The sequence below is a fragment of the Bubalus bubalis genome, chromosome 2, assembly GCF_019923935.1.
Source record: "Bubalus bubalis isolate 160015118507 breed Murrah chromosome 2, NDDB_SH_1, whole genome shotgun sequence".
NCBI lineage: Eukaryota > Metazoa > Chordata > Mammalia > Artiodactyla > Bovidae > Bubalus > Bubalus bubalis.
The window spans coordinates 33,082,091-33,095,984 of record NC_059158.1 but is presented as its reverse complement, the minus strand read 5'-3'; the positions used below and the strand labels follow the sequence as shown (position 1 = coordinate 33,095,984).

The following is a 13,894-nucleotide window of genomic DNA, read 5'->3' as shown; positions in this document are numbered from 1 at the left end:
AGCCCGCCCCAGACTTAACACTGGCAGGACGTAGGGTGGTGGGTGCATTTCAGTTAATGGGCCTTAGTTGGAACATGTTTGGCTGTGGAGGCAGCTACACCCCTATTACCAGGCCTTGGCTTCCTGTCTGTTTTCTTTGGGCTGGGTAGGCAATGAAAAAGGAGACAGCAAAATACATTTGGGGGCAAATAAAATAAGGAATTTGTCTTAGGAGGACAGCTTATAGTTGGGAAATTCTAATGCTGGGCTTAACCCTGTCCCGATATATCTCTCTTGTCCTGTACTAAGTGGGTGAGAAGGTGTTCTTGCTACTTGTAGAATCGACCTTCCCATTCTCAATGGCTCCTTCAAGGTTTATTCTATTATGGATAGTACTCCTAATGCCCTTAATTTTTTCCTGCAAATTCTTATTCTAGTCATCATCTTAAATGGCTCTTCTTTGAATTAGCTTCAGTTACTTAACATTTTACTAAACTGTTGGGGCAACATACTAGGGCTTCGCTGGTGCAGAATATGAAATGTATTTCTGTTTAGCCAGTAGACATAATGGTACTTGTTCACCACAGTCCCACTCTACAGATTTATACTAAACTAATACTGCATCAAGATTCAGATGTTTTCCTGTTAATACCTGCACCAAGGCAATACTATACTCTTTGCTAAAAATGATTGGATGATTTTTTAAAAGTCTTAGTATCTTGGTTGTATTTCAGTTTGCATAGTTCTTTAATATCTAGAATTCCCTTGGATTTTATACTGGAATAAACTAGAATAGAGGCAAAGCAAAGTTTTTTTTGTTGTTGTTTTTTCAAAATAATGGATTCTCACATTCCCATGGTAACCCAAAGGCTATTTTTCAATTTCTCTTACAGAACCACAGTACTCGATTTAAAATAAAAAACCATTCTCTCTGATTAAACATAGTTTATTATACGCTTTCAGGCTTTGACATATCACAAAATGGCCACATTCCTCTAGAGAATTTGAGTTTCCCTGCCTGTTTTTGTTTCCCTCTTAAAGGGGTTCTCAGTTTGAGTTTTCATTTTTCAGAAGGGAGTCACCATAAGGTACAGTTGTAACATAAAAAAGGAAAAGTCACTTATGGTCATCACGGAAATGTCCCTTTGACAAATGTGTTTGTCTCTGTCTCTGCCCCAAGTGCGGCCCAGTATGTGTTCCATGCATAGACTCAACTTTCTGGGATGTTCCCTCCTTCTTGAAATGAGCAAACACAGTCCCGGACACGGTCACCCTTCCCATCCTCACCAAGAGGCCAGAGGGGGAGCCCAGAGAGTCCCTTTGGGCTCTGGTGTCCAGACCTCACCACTGACACTTGGCCCCGAGTCACCCCTCTGGACCCCTCAGCTCTCCATTCAGAACCAAGCCACGGACACTAACCATGGAATGATGTTTACAAAGCCCTTTGAAATGGAAGACATTATACAGATGCTTCATTATAAAGATCAGTATTGCAAATTCCTTGGCTTACCCCTCCCCCCCCCCCAGTATGTATGTTCACGTATCTATTTAGCATGGTCAATTGTTCAGCTAATTAATATGCTTTTATTTTATGATTTGCTATTTCCAGGGCACAGACAGAAGCTTGATGACTCTAAACCTAGTTTGTTCTCTGATCGCCTCAGTGATTTAGGGCGCATTCCTCATCCCAGTATGAGAGTAGGTGTCCCGCCTCAGAACCCACGGCCCTCCCTGAACTCTGCACCAAGTCCTTTTAATCCACAAGGACAGAGTCAGATTACAGGTAAGACAGACTCCTAGGTCTCACTTGCGCAGACTCCGGCAGGCTGGGGGTGAGGGGCTTCCAGATGAGACGCGTTCACTTCACAACTCCTGGAGCTGGGAAATGGCTTACGATGAAAGAGATCGACACTTGAAGATACTGACCTTCTTCTTCTTCTTCTTTTTTTTTTTTTCTTTTTCATAAAAAGCAAATACCAATATTCACTAACTTGGGGATAAAGCTTGGGGGAAGTCTCTACGGATGCTGTCCTCCATAGTGATGTCAGTCTGAGCAGAGGTGGGATGGTTATACCATGCTCTCTGGGAGAATGTGTGTTGTAAGTTTCTCTATATTGTGTCCAGGTGGTGTGGGGGATAACATCACACCCTCACTATTAGAAAATTAGTGTTACTGGCTCAGATTTGGGCTTAAGTTTCTTACATGTATAACTATTTCATTAAGTGTGCTTGAAAACTGCCCAGGGCTAACAGGAAGTCTTGATTGGTGGTTACAAGGCAAGACCAAGGAGCAGCTCCTTGGGCAGACAGAATCCCACCCCCCACCCCCGCCCATTCCCGTTGAGCTCCCGGTCTTCATGCGACATTTCTCTTTATGCATTCCAGTGTGCTTCTTGCTTTACTTTTCTTCTTAAAAATGAACATCAGCATCGCATTACAGACTAATCATTCACATTTGGTGCATTAAGACTCCCAACTCTTTTTCTTTTTTTGATCCTATCTGGCTTGGGCAGATCTTACTGTAGGACTAGTCTGATTGCTTTTATGTCATGGTGATGATAAAGTATGCTAATCATTGTACATCTTTAATTTGCTATCACAGTATTGAGAGCAGCAAGGAACTCATAGATCATCTAGTTACTATTGTTGGCAGAGGGACCAGATGAGAGGGAAATGATTCAGAACAAAAAGTATGATAAACTCGGATCATTTCAAAGGGTTAGTTTCTGTCTGTAGCAGTTAGGTTTTGAGTGTCCTTAATGGTTTGTAAGCATAATTGTTTATAAACAAAATGACCTGCCTCTGCTTCTCTCCTGCTCATATTAGATATATATCTTCTTGGATATTTACTTATGTTTCTGTGAGTCTATATTAGTCTGAAAATTTGGGTATGCCTGAGTATATACGTTTAATATAATATAGAACTATAAAAATAAAATATCTAAGCACTGAAGAGAAACAGATACCTGTATTAGGGAAGATCCTTAGAACTCTGTGAAGAGGAGTCATGTATTAGATTTAAATAAATCCCCAAATGTTGAAATGTAGGAGTCAGGTTAGTGTATTCACTAGACATGGGTCCTTGATAAAAATGCCAGCGTGAAATTCACACTAACTTGTGAATTTGAAGCTTGTGGCTATAGGTGCTGATGCATTTAAAGTAGTGGACTTTTTAATTTTTTATTGATTTAAATTTTTATTGATGTATAGTTGATTTATAGTATTATATTAGTTTCAGATGTATAATATAGTGATTTAAACATTTTATAGATATACTGTTTATAGTTATTATAAAATATTGGCTGTATGCACTGTGCTGTACAATATATCCTCATAGCTTATTTTTTATTTGCAGTAGTTTGTTTAAGTGGTGGATTTTATATTAGTGATTAAGGGTCATAATAGCTGTCCTTTTGTCTTTATAGGAATCTTTAGATTCCGTGTGTGTATGTGTGTAGAACCATATGTACACACATATAAATGTGTTTATATGTGATTTGGAAGGACTATGATGGCTAATATGATACATATAAGAAAAATATATGTTCTATGAGTTGGCAATCCTTGGGTTCTTTAAATGTGTGATTTTTGTATTCTGATCCTTGGTAGTGGTTTAGTTGCTAAGTCATGTCTGACTCTCGTGACCCCATTACTGTAGCCCACCAGGCTCTTTTGTCCATGGGATTTTCCAAACAAGAATACTGTGTTGGGTTTTCATTTCCTTCTCTAGGGGATTTTCCCAACCCTGGGATCGAACCTGTGTCTCCTGCATTGCAGGTAGACTCTTTACCACTAAGCCATCAGGGAAGCCCAATTTGATCCTTAACTGTTTACTAATGATATTTTGCTAATGACTGATGCCTTTAAAATGGCCTTCGGAACTTGTGTGTTGTTAGATTCTTTTAAGAAGAATCTGTTTTCTTAATGGTGATCATGGTTGTATAATCACTATGAGTTCTCCCACTTGCCAGCGTAAAAGGCAAATTGAACTCCTAGGAGAACGACATGAAATTAGGAATTATAGATTGAGGAAGTCCTAAGCCTTCAGTGTTTCATGTTAGTGTCTCTTGCGGTTCCTGGGGCTCAGGGTCCTAGCCGTGCAGTGGGCTGGCTTCTTTGCAGCGCTGGTCTGGCCTGTCACTGTCGAGGTCTTAAATGGCTGTCGTTCTGCCTGAGGGCCCAGGGCCTCCCCATGGTTTCCTGAGGAAGTTGCTTCCTCTGTACCTCTTTTTTTGTTTGTTTTTTTAAATCTTTCAGACATCGGTTGCCTGTCTCTGGGTGCTAGGAAACACCTAGTCTGTCAAAAATATCCACTTCTTTTGATTCAGAATGTGGTGATAATGGTGGTGATAACCATGTCAGGAGATATTGCTCATGATAAGCACTATTTTTTATTTATTTGTTTATTTCTGCCACGCCATGCAGCTTGTGGGATCTTAGTTCCCTGACCGGGGATCAAACCCATGCCCTTGGCAGTGAAAGCGCTGAGTCCTAACCACTGGACCACCAGGGAATTCCCCATAAGCACTGTTTTTAAGCTCAAAATGCTCTCTGGATGGGTAAGCTGCATCTAGAAGGAATAAAAAGCTGACTCAGCCCCTGGTGGACTGGGAAATCCATCTAACCTTTGAGGTGGGCATTCTGCCGTGCTGTTCTTCATTCCTCCAAAAAGTAATTATTGAGTGCTTTCTGTTTGCAAGACAGGGATGTAAGGGAACAAGATAGTCTAGTTTCTCTTCGCCAGGGGCTCGCGTTTTGGTGACATATAGTCAGCAATTGGGTCAAGCATTCATGCAAGATAATTTCAGATAATAGTAAAAGCTTTGGGAAAATGAAAGGAGGATGAGAGAGAGAGACCAGGGCAGAAGCTAATTTTGATTGGAAAGTGGGGAGGAGAGCTTTGAGGATGGAATTTCTGGCCAAGGGGAACTCAGGCCAAATCTCTCAGGGAGCTGCAAGTGTGGTGTGTTCAGAGGACAGGAAGGTCCCAGCAGGTGGAGTGGAGTGAACGAGGGGAGTGGGCAGTGGCTGGATAACCGAGAGTCTTCCAGGTCCTCTTCAGGAAAGTGGGTTCTGTTCTGAGCGCAGAAGGGTATTATTGAAAGATGTGAAACAGGCAAATGACATTATCTAATTCACATTAAAAACAATTTATTGGCGTATAATTGCTTTACAAAATGTTGTGTTAGTTTCTATTGTACAGCACAGTGAATCAGCTATATGTATACATATATCTCTTTTTTGGATTCCCTTCCCATTTAGGTCACCACAGAACACTGAGCAGAGTTCCCAGTAGGTTGTCACTAGTCATCTGTTTTATTCACCTGTGTTTAAGAACTCACTTTGGCTGCTGTGTGAAGCACGGGTCCTAAGGGGGCAGAGGCAGGAGCAGGGTCATCATTCAGGAAACAGCAGCAGGAGTCTGGGAGGGAATTAAGACTGGTTGCACTTCTCCTCTTTCTTCAGAACTCAGATCAAATGCTGGCACCTCTGTCAGGCCTCTTCCAACCTACCCAAGTCATGTCCAATGCTCCAGACCACTGTTGGACATGGTGACAGTTCTTTGTGTACATGTCCATCTCCTCCATCAGACTTTGAATTTTCCAAGTGCAGGGCTATGTTTTACTGATCTCTGTGTCCCCACTGTCTTTGGTGGTGCCCACTGCTTGGCGACTTTAGGTTTGGTGAAGAATCAATGGCAGGTGTTTGACTTCTTCAGGAAGGGTGACCTGTTACTATTCTGGCCCACATCTTTTTTCTAATACCTATTTGAGTGGATTGCTATTAGCTGCTGTGTACTAACAGTACTGCCGTGACTACTGTATATGGGGTAGCAGGCGTTTCTCACAATGGGTCTATGAGCTAGGTGGTGATGTGAAAACTGAGGATCTGAGAGGCTAAATAACTTGCTCAGAGTCCCACGTACACTCTAGTGAGTCGTTAATACAGGAATTAGGGCAAGATCCACATGTCTGGAGGGTCCTACGCACTCAACCTCCAGCATCTTTGGGAGGCTGAAGTGAACTTCTCTAGTGTCCCTGTTTCCTCCCATTTCAGGCTTTTATTTGTGCAGCTGTTTACCATTTACAGACTAGTTTTACACAAAGTTCTTACTGAAGCCTTAAAGCAGTTGTGAAAAGTATGATTTTTTGCAGGTAGAGGAAAAGGACTCTTCAAGAAATGTGTTGCTCTAGGCTTTTGGAGCTAGTTTAGTTGACTTTGAGTTCCAGACTCTTAGTGGGCAACCAGCGTCATGGCCATTGAGTTGGGCAGGTTGCTGACAATCTGACACATGTCCTAAGGGACCAACGTCTTTTTCTTTCCCCCTCGGATATTTTTTAGGACCCTCAGAGACAAAATGTTCATACAAATGATGCATTATGAGTATCTGAATTATGCTTTAAAAGGCAGCATAATTGTTTTTGATAGTTAATGGACAGTTATATGTGAACCTATACTCAATGTAACCTTTTTAGGGGTATCTGGAAAAAAACGACGTGGCAGACATCATGTAGAATGATGTGGTCTTATTGATGGTTACCTTGACTGAAGTGAAGTTGTTTCTGCCCAACTTCAGTCTGATTCTGTGTTCCCCTCCTTGGCAAACACGCTCCTTTAAGCATTAAGAGGATCCAAGAAATAGAGACACAGATGAAGAGAACGAACGTACGGATACCAAGGCGGAAAGATGGGGATGGGATGGATTGGGAGATTGGGATTGACATATATACACTACAGGTCCTATGTATAAAATAGATGACTCACGAGAACCTACTGTAGAGCAAGGGAGATCTACTCGGTGCTCTGTGGTGACCTAGGGGGAAGGAAATCCACAAAAAGAGGGGATATGTGTATATGTAACACTGATCCACTTTGTTGTACAGCAGAAACTAACACAACATTGTAAAGCAACTATCCTCCAATAAAAGCAGAAGTAAAATAAATTTTATTAATTAAAAAAATGAAGGAGAATCCCCGCCAGCTGGGTTTCACCTGTGTTGATATTTGGCTGTCTTAGCCCTCAGCCTGCTGGGCTTGCACTGGAACATTTATTAGCAGGCCTTTTAGACACAGGGGAGCACAGCGTCCTAATCGAGTGCCCAGTGGCCCCGCGATTCTTTGGTGTGAAAGGAGGTGGAGGTGAAGTGGGTGGGGCTGTGGCTCTGAGTGTGAGGAGGGTGAGCCCACGGTGGGCACGGTGACTGTGGCCGCACAGGAAGCGTGACTGTGGGTGAGAACTGTAGGATGTGGGGAATGGGAGTCCTCTGAGGTCTCGCTCCTGCTTTTCGACCGCTGTGGTCCTGCTCACCTAGAGGCTTCTTTTGTCTTAAGGAACTGAAATCATCACACTCAGCACAGGTGGTTGGAAGTACCATGCTTTCACTTGGGCGGTGCTGAGCTTTCATTTCTGAGGTTACTGTGGAGTCTTGTCCTGCCTCCTTCCTTGGACATCTTGTGGGCAGAATAGCCAGGAAAATTTGCTGCGACCATGCGCATGTGTGAGCAGGAAAGCTCTTTAGAGGAGGTTGCCCGTTACAGTCATCATGAAGAAACAGCATAAGTCCTGTGAGTGAACATGAGTTCAAATCTCTTTTCCTAATAAGGAAAAGTGGAGTTCAGGTCCAGCTTGTGCTGGCTTTGAAGGATAAGGCTCAGTATGACCCTGTGAGGGGCTGGCCATCAATGTGCCATGCTGTCCCCACAGCTATTGACATCATCCATAGATGAGCTGCTTAAAGGTCCCTGGGTTTCTGTTGGTTGAAATTCGCTTTTTAAATGAAGATGCTCTGGCTTTATTATGCTTTTACAAAAAGATGAGAGGGGTGATGTTCCAAGAAAAATCAAGTTTTTGCGTTCCAGAATCTTGTCATTGTAATTTCCTCCTGTCTGGAATACATGATGCTCAGTTACTATCTGGTTGTGATAAGGAGAACCCATCTCTGATAAGACCTCACTCTCTCCTTCCCGAAGACTGTTCCGTCTCTAGCCTGACTTCAGGACTGTGCCCAGAGGAAGTCTGGGTTTCTTTCTCTCCTTTGTTCCCAAAGCACCATCTTTCTCTTTTTAGCTTGGGCTTTGCATATATGTCTATATGTGTACATACATGTATTGGTGTTACTCGTTGCCTAGGGACCCTTCTTTCCCCTTTTTGCCTTTTGCAATGGATTCTGGGCAGAATGATCAGAACAGGAGTCTAATAATGACATATTCAACCTCCTGGACTAACCCAGGAGAGGGGCAAGTCACGTATGCAGTTATAGGACGCTCTGATGGTATATTTTGATGTTGAATTGTGGATGGGTACCCAGGGCTTCAGAGTCAGGGTATACTGTACTATGTAATATTAATAGCAACAACATATTACAGATGTTATCAGTTTGAAAAGTATTTTCATTCCATTCTTTTTTATTTTAATATATGCAGAAGTATTCCAGGAATAAAATTGTATGGCACTATTCCCAGGGAAGACCATCGGATTCTTTCCAGGGCTTTGTTTATTTTGATAAGGACTTGCTTTTTTAGCTGTTTGAAAACAGTTGGCTGTAACAGTCTTTAAAGGACAGATTTCACAGCAGACTCAGTATTGTGAACCCTCTTTCACACATAAGAAAACTGAGGCATCACAAGGTTCTGGAACTCTCAGGGCTGAAATTATAAGTCAGCGTCCTGGGAGGGTGAAGTCTGAGAAGGTGGTTTCAGGTGGGGAGGATGTAGGGAAAAGGTTAGAACAGTGCACCTTCGGGGCTGTCAGCAAGGTGAGTGGGCGGGGAAAGGAAGATGACTTTGAGCATTGCTGAGGACCCACATAAGGACAGAGATGCGAGGAAGAGCCAGTCAGCAAAGTTATGATTGTCTCCTGCAGGGGTTGCAGTTTGTGAATAGAAGTGGGCTCTGCCGTGGTGGATGGTCGGTGGGAATGGTAATTTCTCGTGGAACTCTGTAGGACTTGGTGCAAGTCAGGGAAACAAGAAAGATGTGGGACCTCTTACCAATGTCTGGGAAGGTTCTGGAGGTTGGTAGGTTAGAGGAAAGACAGAAGAATTTCTGAAGGGGATTTGGGTCATCTTGTGGCCTTGGAGAATGAGCAGCGGCCCAGGGGAGAGGTTAGGAGGAAGGATGGGGAGAAAACCAAGCTTCAGTTCAGGTGGGAAGTAGATGTCCCAGGGAGAGGCTGAGGGTAGATGGGAGCTCTTGGCTGTCCCTTAACCATTCCTCCTGTGACAGATGGAGGTCCTACAGCTTGCTCTGTCTCCTCCAGGGTTCTGGGCTGACTCCACCTCGAGAAAGCACACTCTCTGGCACTGTCTTATCTGGGGGTAGGGGTTCACATGTGCTCTGTTAATACATCCCAGGACTGTGTTGGCTTTTTTCACCCCATCACACCATGGTTTGCAGGCCATGGAGAAGGCTTGCTGCGTTCGAGGCAGCCTCCCTCGGGCCTGTCTGGGAGTTGACCACCTGCAGCACTGCACGTTTGTTCTTTGCGGGTTTCGCTGTGTCACTTTCACCTCCTCTTTCCATCTCGAAGAGTTATGTTATAGCTCTGATTCTTAATCCACTATGTTGACTCTTCCTCCCAATTTCATCTCATCTTGAAGCTTAGGAAAGTTGCCTTTCACCCTTCAAGACTTTGCTAAAGACGCTGAATGTAACTAGGATTGTCAAGCCCTCGAATATACTACTGTGTTCCTCTTTCAAAGCTGACCGTGACCCATGTCAATGATCACTTTCTGATGGGCCTTTTAAGTACCTGTACATCCCATTAGAGGTAAGGTATGTATCTTGCTGAGGTCAAGATGCACAGCAGACAGAGGACCTTTCCCTTAACCTACTGCTCAAGTAATCCTGGGAAACAAGTTTTTAGTGAACCCATCCCGCTTTCTGATACTCACTTTGGGGATCAAGTGTGAAGCGTTGATTGTACACAGGCTGTCAAAAGTGACTCCAGTGTGTTTAGTGGGCTGCAAGCAATGATTCCAAAATGCTCGTTGCAATTTAGATTTTACCAATAGCAATGCCATCTCCAGAAAAGGTTGATGAGGTGAAATAATGTAAAAGTACAATTATGTAGTAAACTTTAAAGGCATTATCTTCAAATAATTTAATAACTGTCATATGGACAAGGAATCCCAGGTAGTGAACCTAAGATTAGGAGTGAACAGAGTTCCAGGAAGACATGCTTTCCTTAATATAAAGAACTTTGCAGACCCTGCTCTGTCACATAGAAGCCCTTTATCTGCCAGTCTCCATACATTCTTGCAATATTGTGGGGCATAATTCATCTTGGATCAGACACTTGAATTCATTTAAAGCGGTAGGTTGCTCTCTCTTATCTCCTCACCTGTCTTGGGCCTTCATTTCCTCTTAAGCATGTTTGTTCTGCTCGTTCTCTTTGGAGATTGTTCTTCTTGATAGGGAAGATTAAATCAAGTAGTGTTGGGTAATTTTCCTTTCTAACTGTCATCAGTAAAAATCATGCCCATTGTTCTCCAACTCTGGCGTCTGTTAGCATCTCCTGTGGAACTTGTTACAGGTACAGAGGCCCAGGCTTTACCCCTGAACCAGAAGGTATGAGGTGGAGCCTGCCCAGATCACAGCTGCAGGCCCCAGGCCCTTGACCTGGAGCTCCCCTCGCCCACCCAGAGCCAACCTGCTCCAGCCCAGGCCTCTCAGGGGCTCATCCCCCTGGTCAGGCCACGTGCAGAGGCAGCTGTGTGCCTCTGGCTGTTTCCTGGTTCCCGGGGTGCAGCTCCTGAACTCCACCCTGGCCTCCATTTCAGCTGCTGTTTTCCCTACACACCCTTCCCAGTCCTGGGCTGGACTTCTGCCCTGTTTCTATTGTGATGTTGTCAGAGGGAGATTTAAAAAGGTGCGTATCTGATGATGTCACCCTGTACTTAAAAACACCCCCATGACCTTCCACCGCTCTTAGTATAAAGACCAACCAACACCTCTTGCGTGGTCCGACAGGTTCTGCATAGCCTGGGTCCTTCCTGCCTGTTTTCCACCCTCTTCTCAAACTGTTTTGAACCTTTTGTCAGTCATCCAACCACACTGGCTTTCTCACCTCTTCAAAAAAGAAACTGTACTACCTCTGTCTCCGGAACTGGGTATATGCTGTTCGCTTAGTCTGCAGCCCTTTTAACCCCACCTGAGTATCCTCTGGACTTCTGCTTGCCCTTCAGTTCTTGGCTTAATCATTGCATCATTAGAGAAGCCTTTCCTGGCCCCCAGGCATGGCTGGAGTCCCTCATGGCACATTCTTACAATGCCAAGGACATTTCCTTTTTAGCACTTTATCAGTTATATGATTAGTTGATTAATGTCCGTTTTTCCCACCAAATTGTAAACTCTGTTGAGGGCATGCAGACTCTTTATTCATCATTCATGTCTCTAGAACCTAGCAGAGTACCAGAGTAGGTGCTCAATAAATATTTTCTGAATGAATGAATGAGTGAGTGATGGGAGACAGTTCTTAGAACCACAGATAATAGCATCATCTATCTGACAAAAGGACTCACCATGCCTGGGGACCTTCTATAACACCCCAACTGCTATAAGCTCACCACCCCCCCCCCCGGATGTTAATAGCCTGAATTGAACTTGAATTTACTGCATTCACTTCAATATTGTGATTTGAACTAAGGTCACGTCCCCGGGCCAACACCACATCCCTATCATTTCTCAGCTTCTGGTCCTACCTGTTTGTGACTAGTTCCCTTTCCTCTGTTGCCTTTACCCTGAGGCCCTAGATATGCCGAGGCTGAGACCGGGTTAGCTGTGACATGTGGTATGCCCTCTCATTTCTTCTGTTAGGTTTTTCTTTGAAGTAAGGAAATTCCCTCATTTTCTGTAGGACAGTGCTGAGTTCCTTCCAGCCCCAAATTGGTGATTCTGAAAAGACACCTCTTTTTGCCTTGTCTTAGCTTCCTTCTGGTTTTTCTTTTAACATTTTGTTAGAGGTGGTGATGTCTTAGACTGTATCATTTCTCATTCTGTCTTCCACTATCGTCTCTTAAGGTTCGTGGAGATTCATGGAGCCCCTCTCCTCGCATTGTTTGTATTAACGCCTAGTACCTGGTGTACTCTGTGAGGTATCTGGTTTTATCCAAACAGATTGCTGCTTTTTGGGTCAAATTTCAGTCTTTTTTTTTTTTAATTGGTGTGTAGTGGTTTTACAGTGTTGTGTTAGTGTCTACCTCACAGCAAAGTGAATCAGCTATATGTATATCTCCTCTTTTTCGGATAGCCTTCCCATTTAGGTCACCATCAGAGCATTGAGTGGAGTTTCAAATTTCAGTCTTAAGCTCTGTGAATCGGTTGGGTTGGTCTTCTGCCAAGTGATTCTGGCCACCTTGGTCAGTTGGAGAGAACCCCGACTGGGGACAAGGAGGGAGGTCAGAATCCTGCTTTTGAGGTCTTCTTTGCTGACATGGGTCACAAGCTGCGTGATGAGAAGCACCCTGAGTGTCAGCTCCCCTCTCCCAGCCGCCCCGGATCAGCCCAGCAGGGCTTCAGTAATTTCTGGTGAGCTACCATCTTCAGCAAGGACTGAGGGTAGTAGGGTACCCAATTTTTCAAGTGGTTAGAATCATAGCATTTTATCTTCAGAAAACATCTTAGAGACCATCCATTCTCGTGTTACACCTGACCACAGCGACACTCAGAGAGGGGGAGTCATTGGTGTTTGATTGCACAGTTAGCGCCAGAGCCCCCCAGTCCAGGGTTCCTTTTGCACCCCAAGAAGCCTGTTTTTGGACCATGTTTCTTCTTGGTCAAGAGAACCGGAAGTGAGTGGGAAAGCACATTCTAAATGTCCACTTAGTTATTGGCAGGGTTATTAGAGAAGACAGGGAACTTAACATTTAGCATTTAGTATAAATGTTAGGAAATGTGAATGCATGAATATGAATGATGCATCTATTTGTATTATGAATGATAGTAATACGACAGAAACAGTCTAGGATAGGAAATTGTAAATCTGCCTCCCTCCATTGAGATTATTGACTTTGGTTGCAATGGAGAGGCAAAATCTTCAGGAGAACTGTCTATGCAATTCATGTTAAATACCCCAGTTTTCTGAAGAAATATTTGGGGTTTTTCCAGCCTGAGTTGAGTGCCGTTGAGGGGGAAGTGGGTAGAGGAGAAGGGGTGGGAATATGATGCTCTTCTAGTGATGGTCCCCTAGTATAGCAGGTGCTCCCTGGGGGCACATGGCTTGGGCAGAAACCACTGGCCACTGTCCTGCCACGTCACCCAGCAGCCCACTGGCAGCACAGACAGGAAGGAGCCACTTGTGTGCTGGTTTGGGCTTGGCCCCATTGGCTAGTTTCCTCCCATCTCTGCGCGAAGTTGAACACTGTATCCAAGGTGTGCCCTGTTGCGAGCAGTTCTCCGGAAGCCGTCCCCCTTTCACACCTGAAAGGTGCGAAAGGTGTCTAACCAGAGTGTTTACCAAAGGGGACCTGTTAACAACAACTCCTGAGTTTCCATATGTACCTTTCCCTGGGCTTTTTTTTTTTCTTTTTCTAAATTTGTTTTATTTTTTGGCTCAGTGGCACGCAGGATCTTAGTTCCTCAACCGGAGATGGAATTCGCATCCTTGCAATGGAAGCACAGAGCTGCAATCACTAGATCCCCAGGGAATTTCCTCCTTGGGCTTTTCTAAAGCTCTCTGCCCACTCTCCTCTCCCCATTTATCTTATTCATTAAGGAAAGACTTCTACCTGTTCTCCTAGAGTCACTTGTTTTTCCTCTGGTGCTTTTTTAATTGACCTACAATGCCTTTTTTTTTTTTTTTTTTCTAACCATCTGCCTCCCCCTTCCTCTTATTATGACCCTAAGTGTTCAGAGTTCAACTGTGTAGACATGAAATGTAGTTTCTCAGTCATTTGAAAAGTCTGAGTACTCTTAG

General features: G+C 43.9%; 1 protein-coding gene across 4 annotated transcripts in view; it reads left to right on the top strand.

Annotated features, from left to right (window-relative positions):
• The window catches only part of RUNX2 (RUNX family transcription factor 2), a 351,373-nt gene that overhangs the window by 171,167 nt on the left and 166,312 nt on the right, over positions 1 to 13,894 (top strand). For all 4 annotated transcript variants that reach the window (XM_025260982.3, XM_044929390.2, XM_025260984.3 and 1 more), the window contains one exon: positions 1,589 to 1,762. In XM_025260982.3, the coding sequence (XP_025116767.1) occupies positions 1,589 to 1,762 (174 nt within the window). The remainder of the gene's footprint in view (positions 1 to 1,588; positions 1,763 to 13,894) is intronic.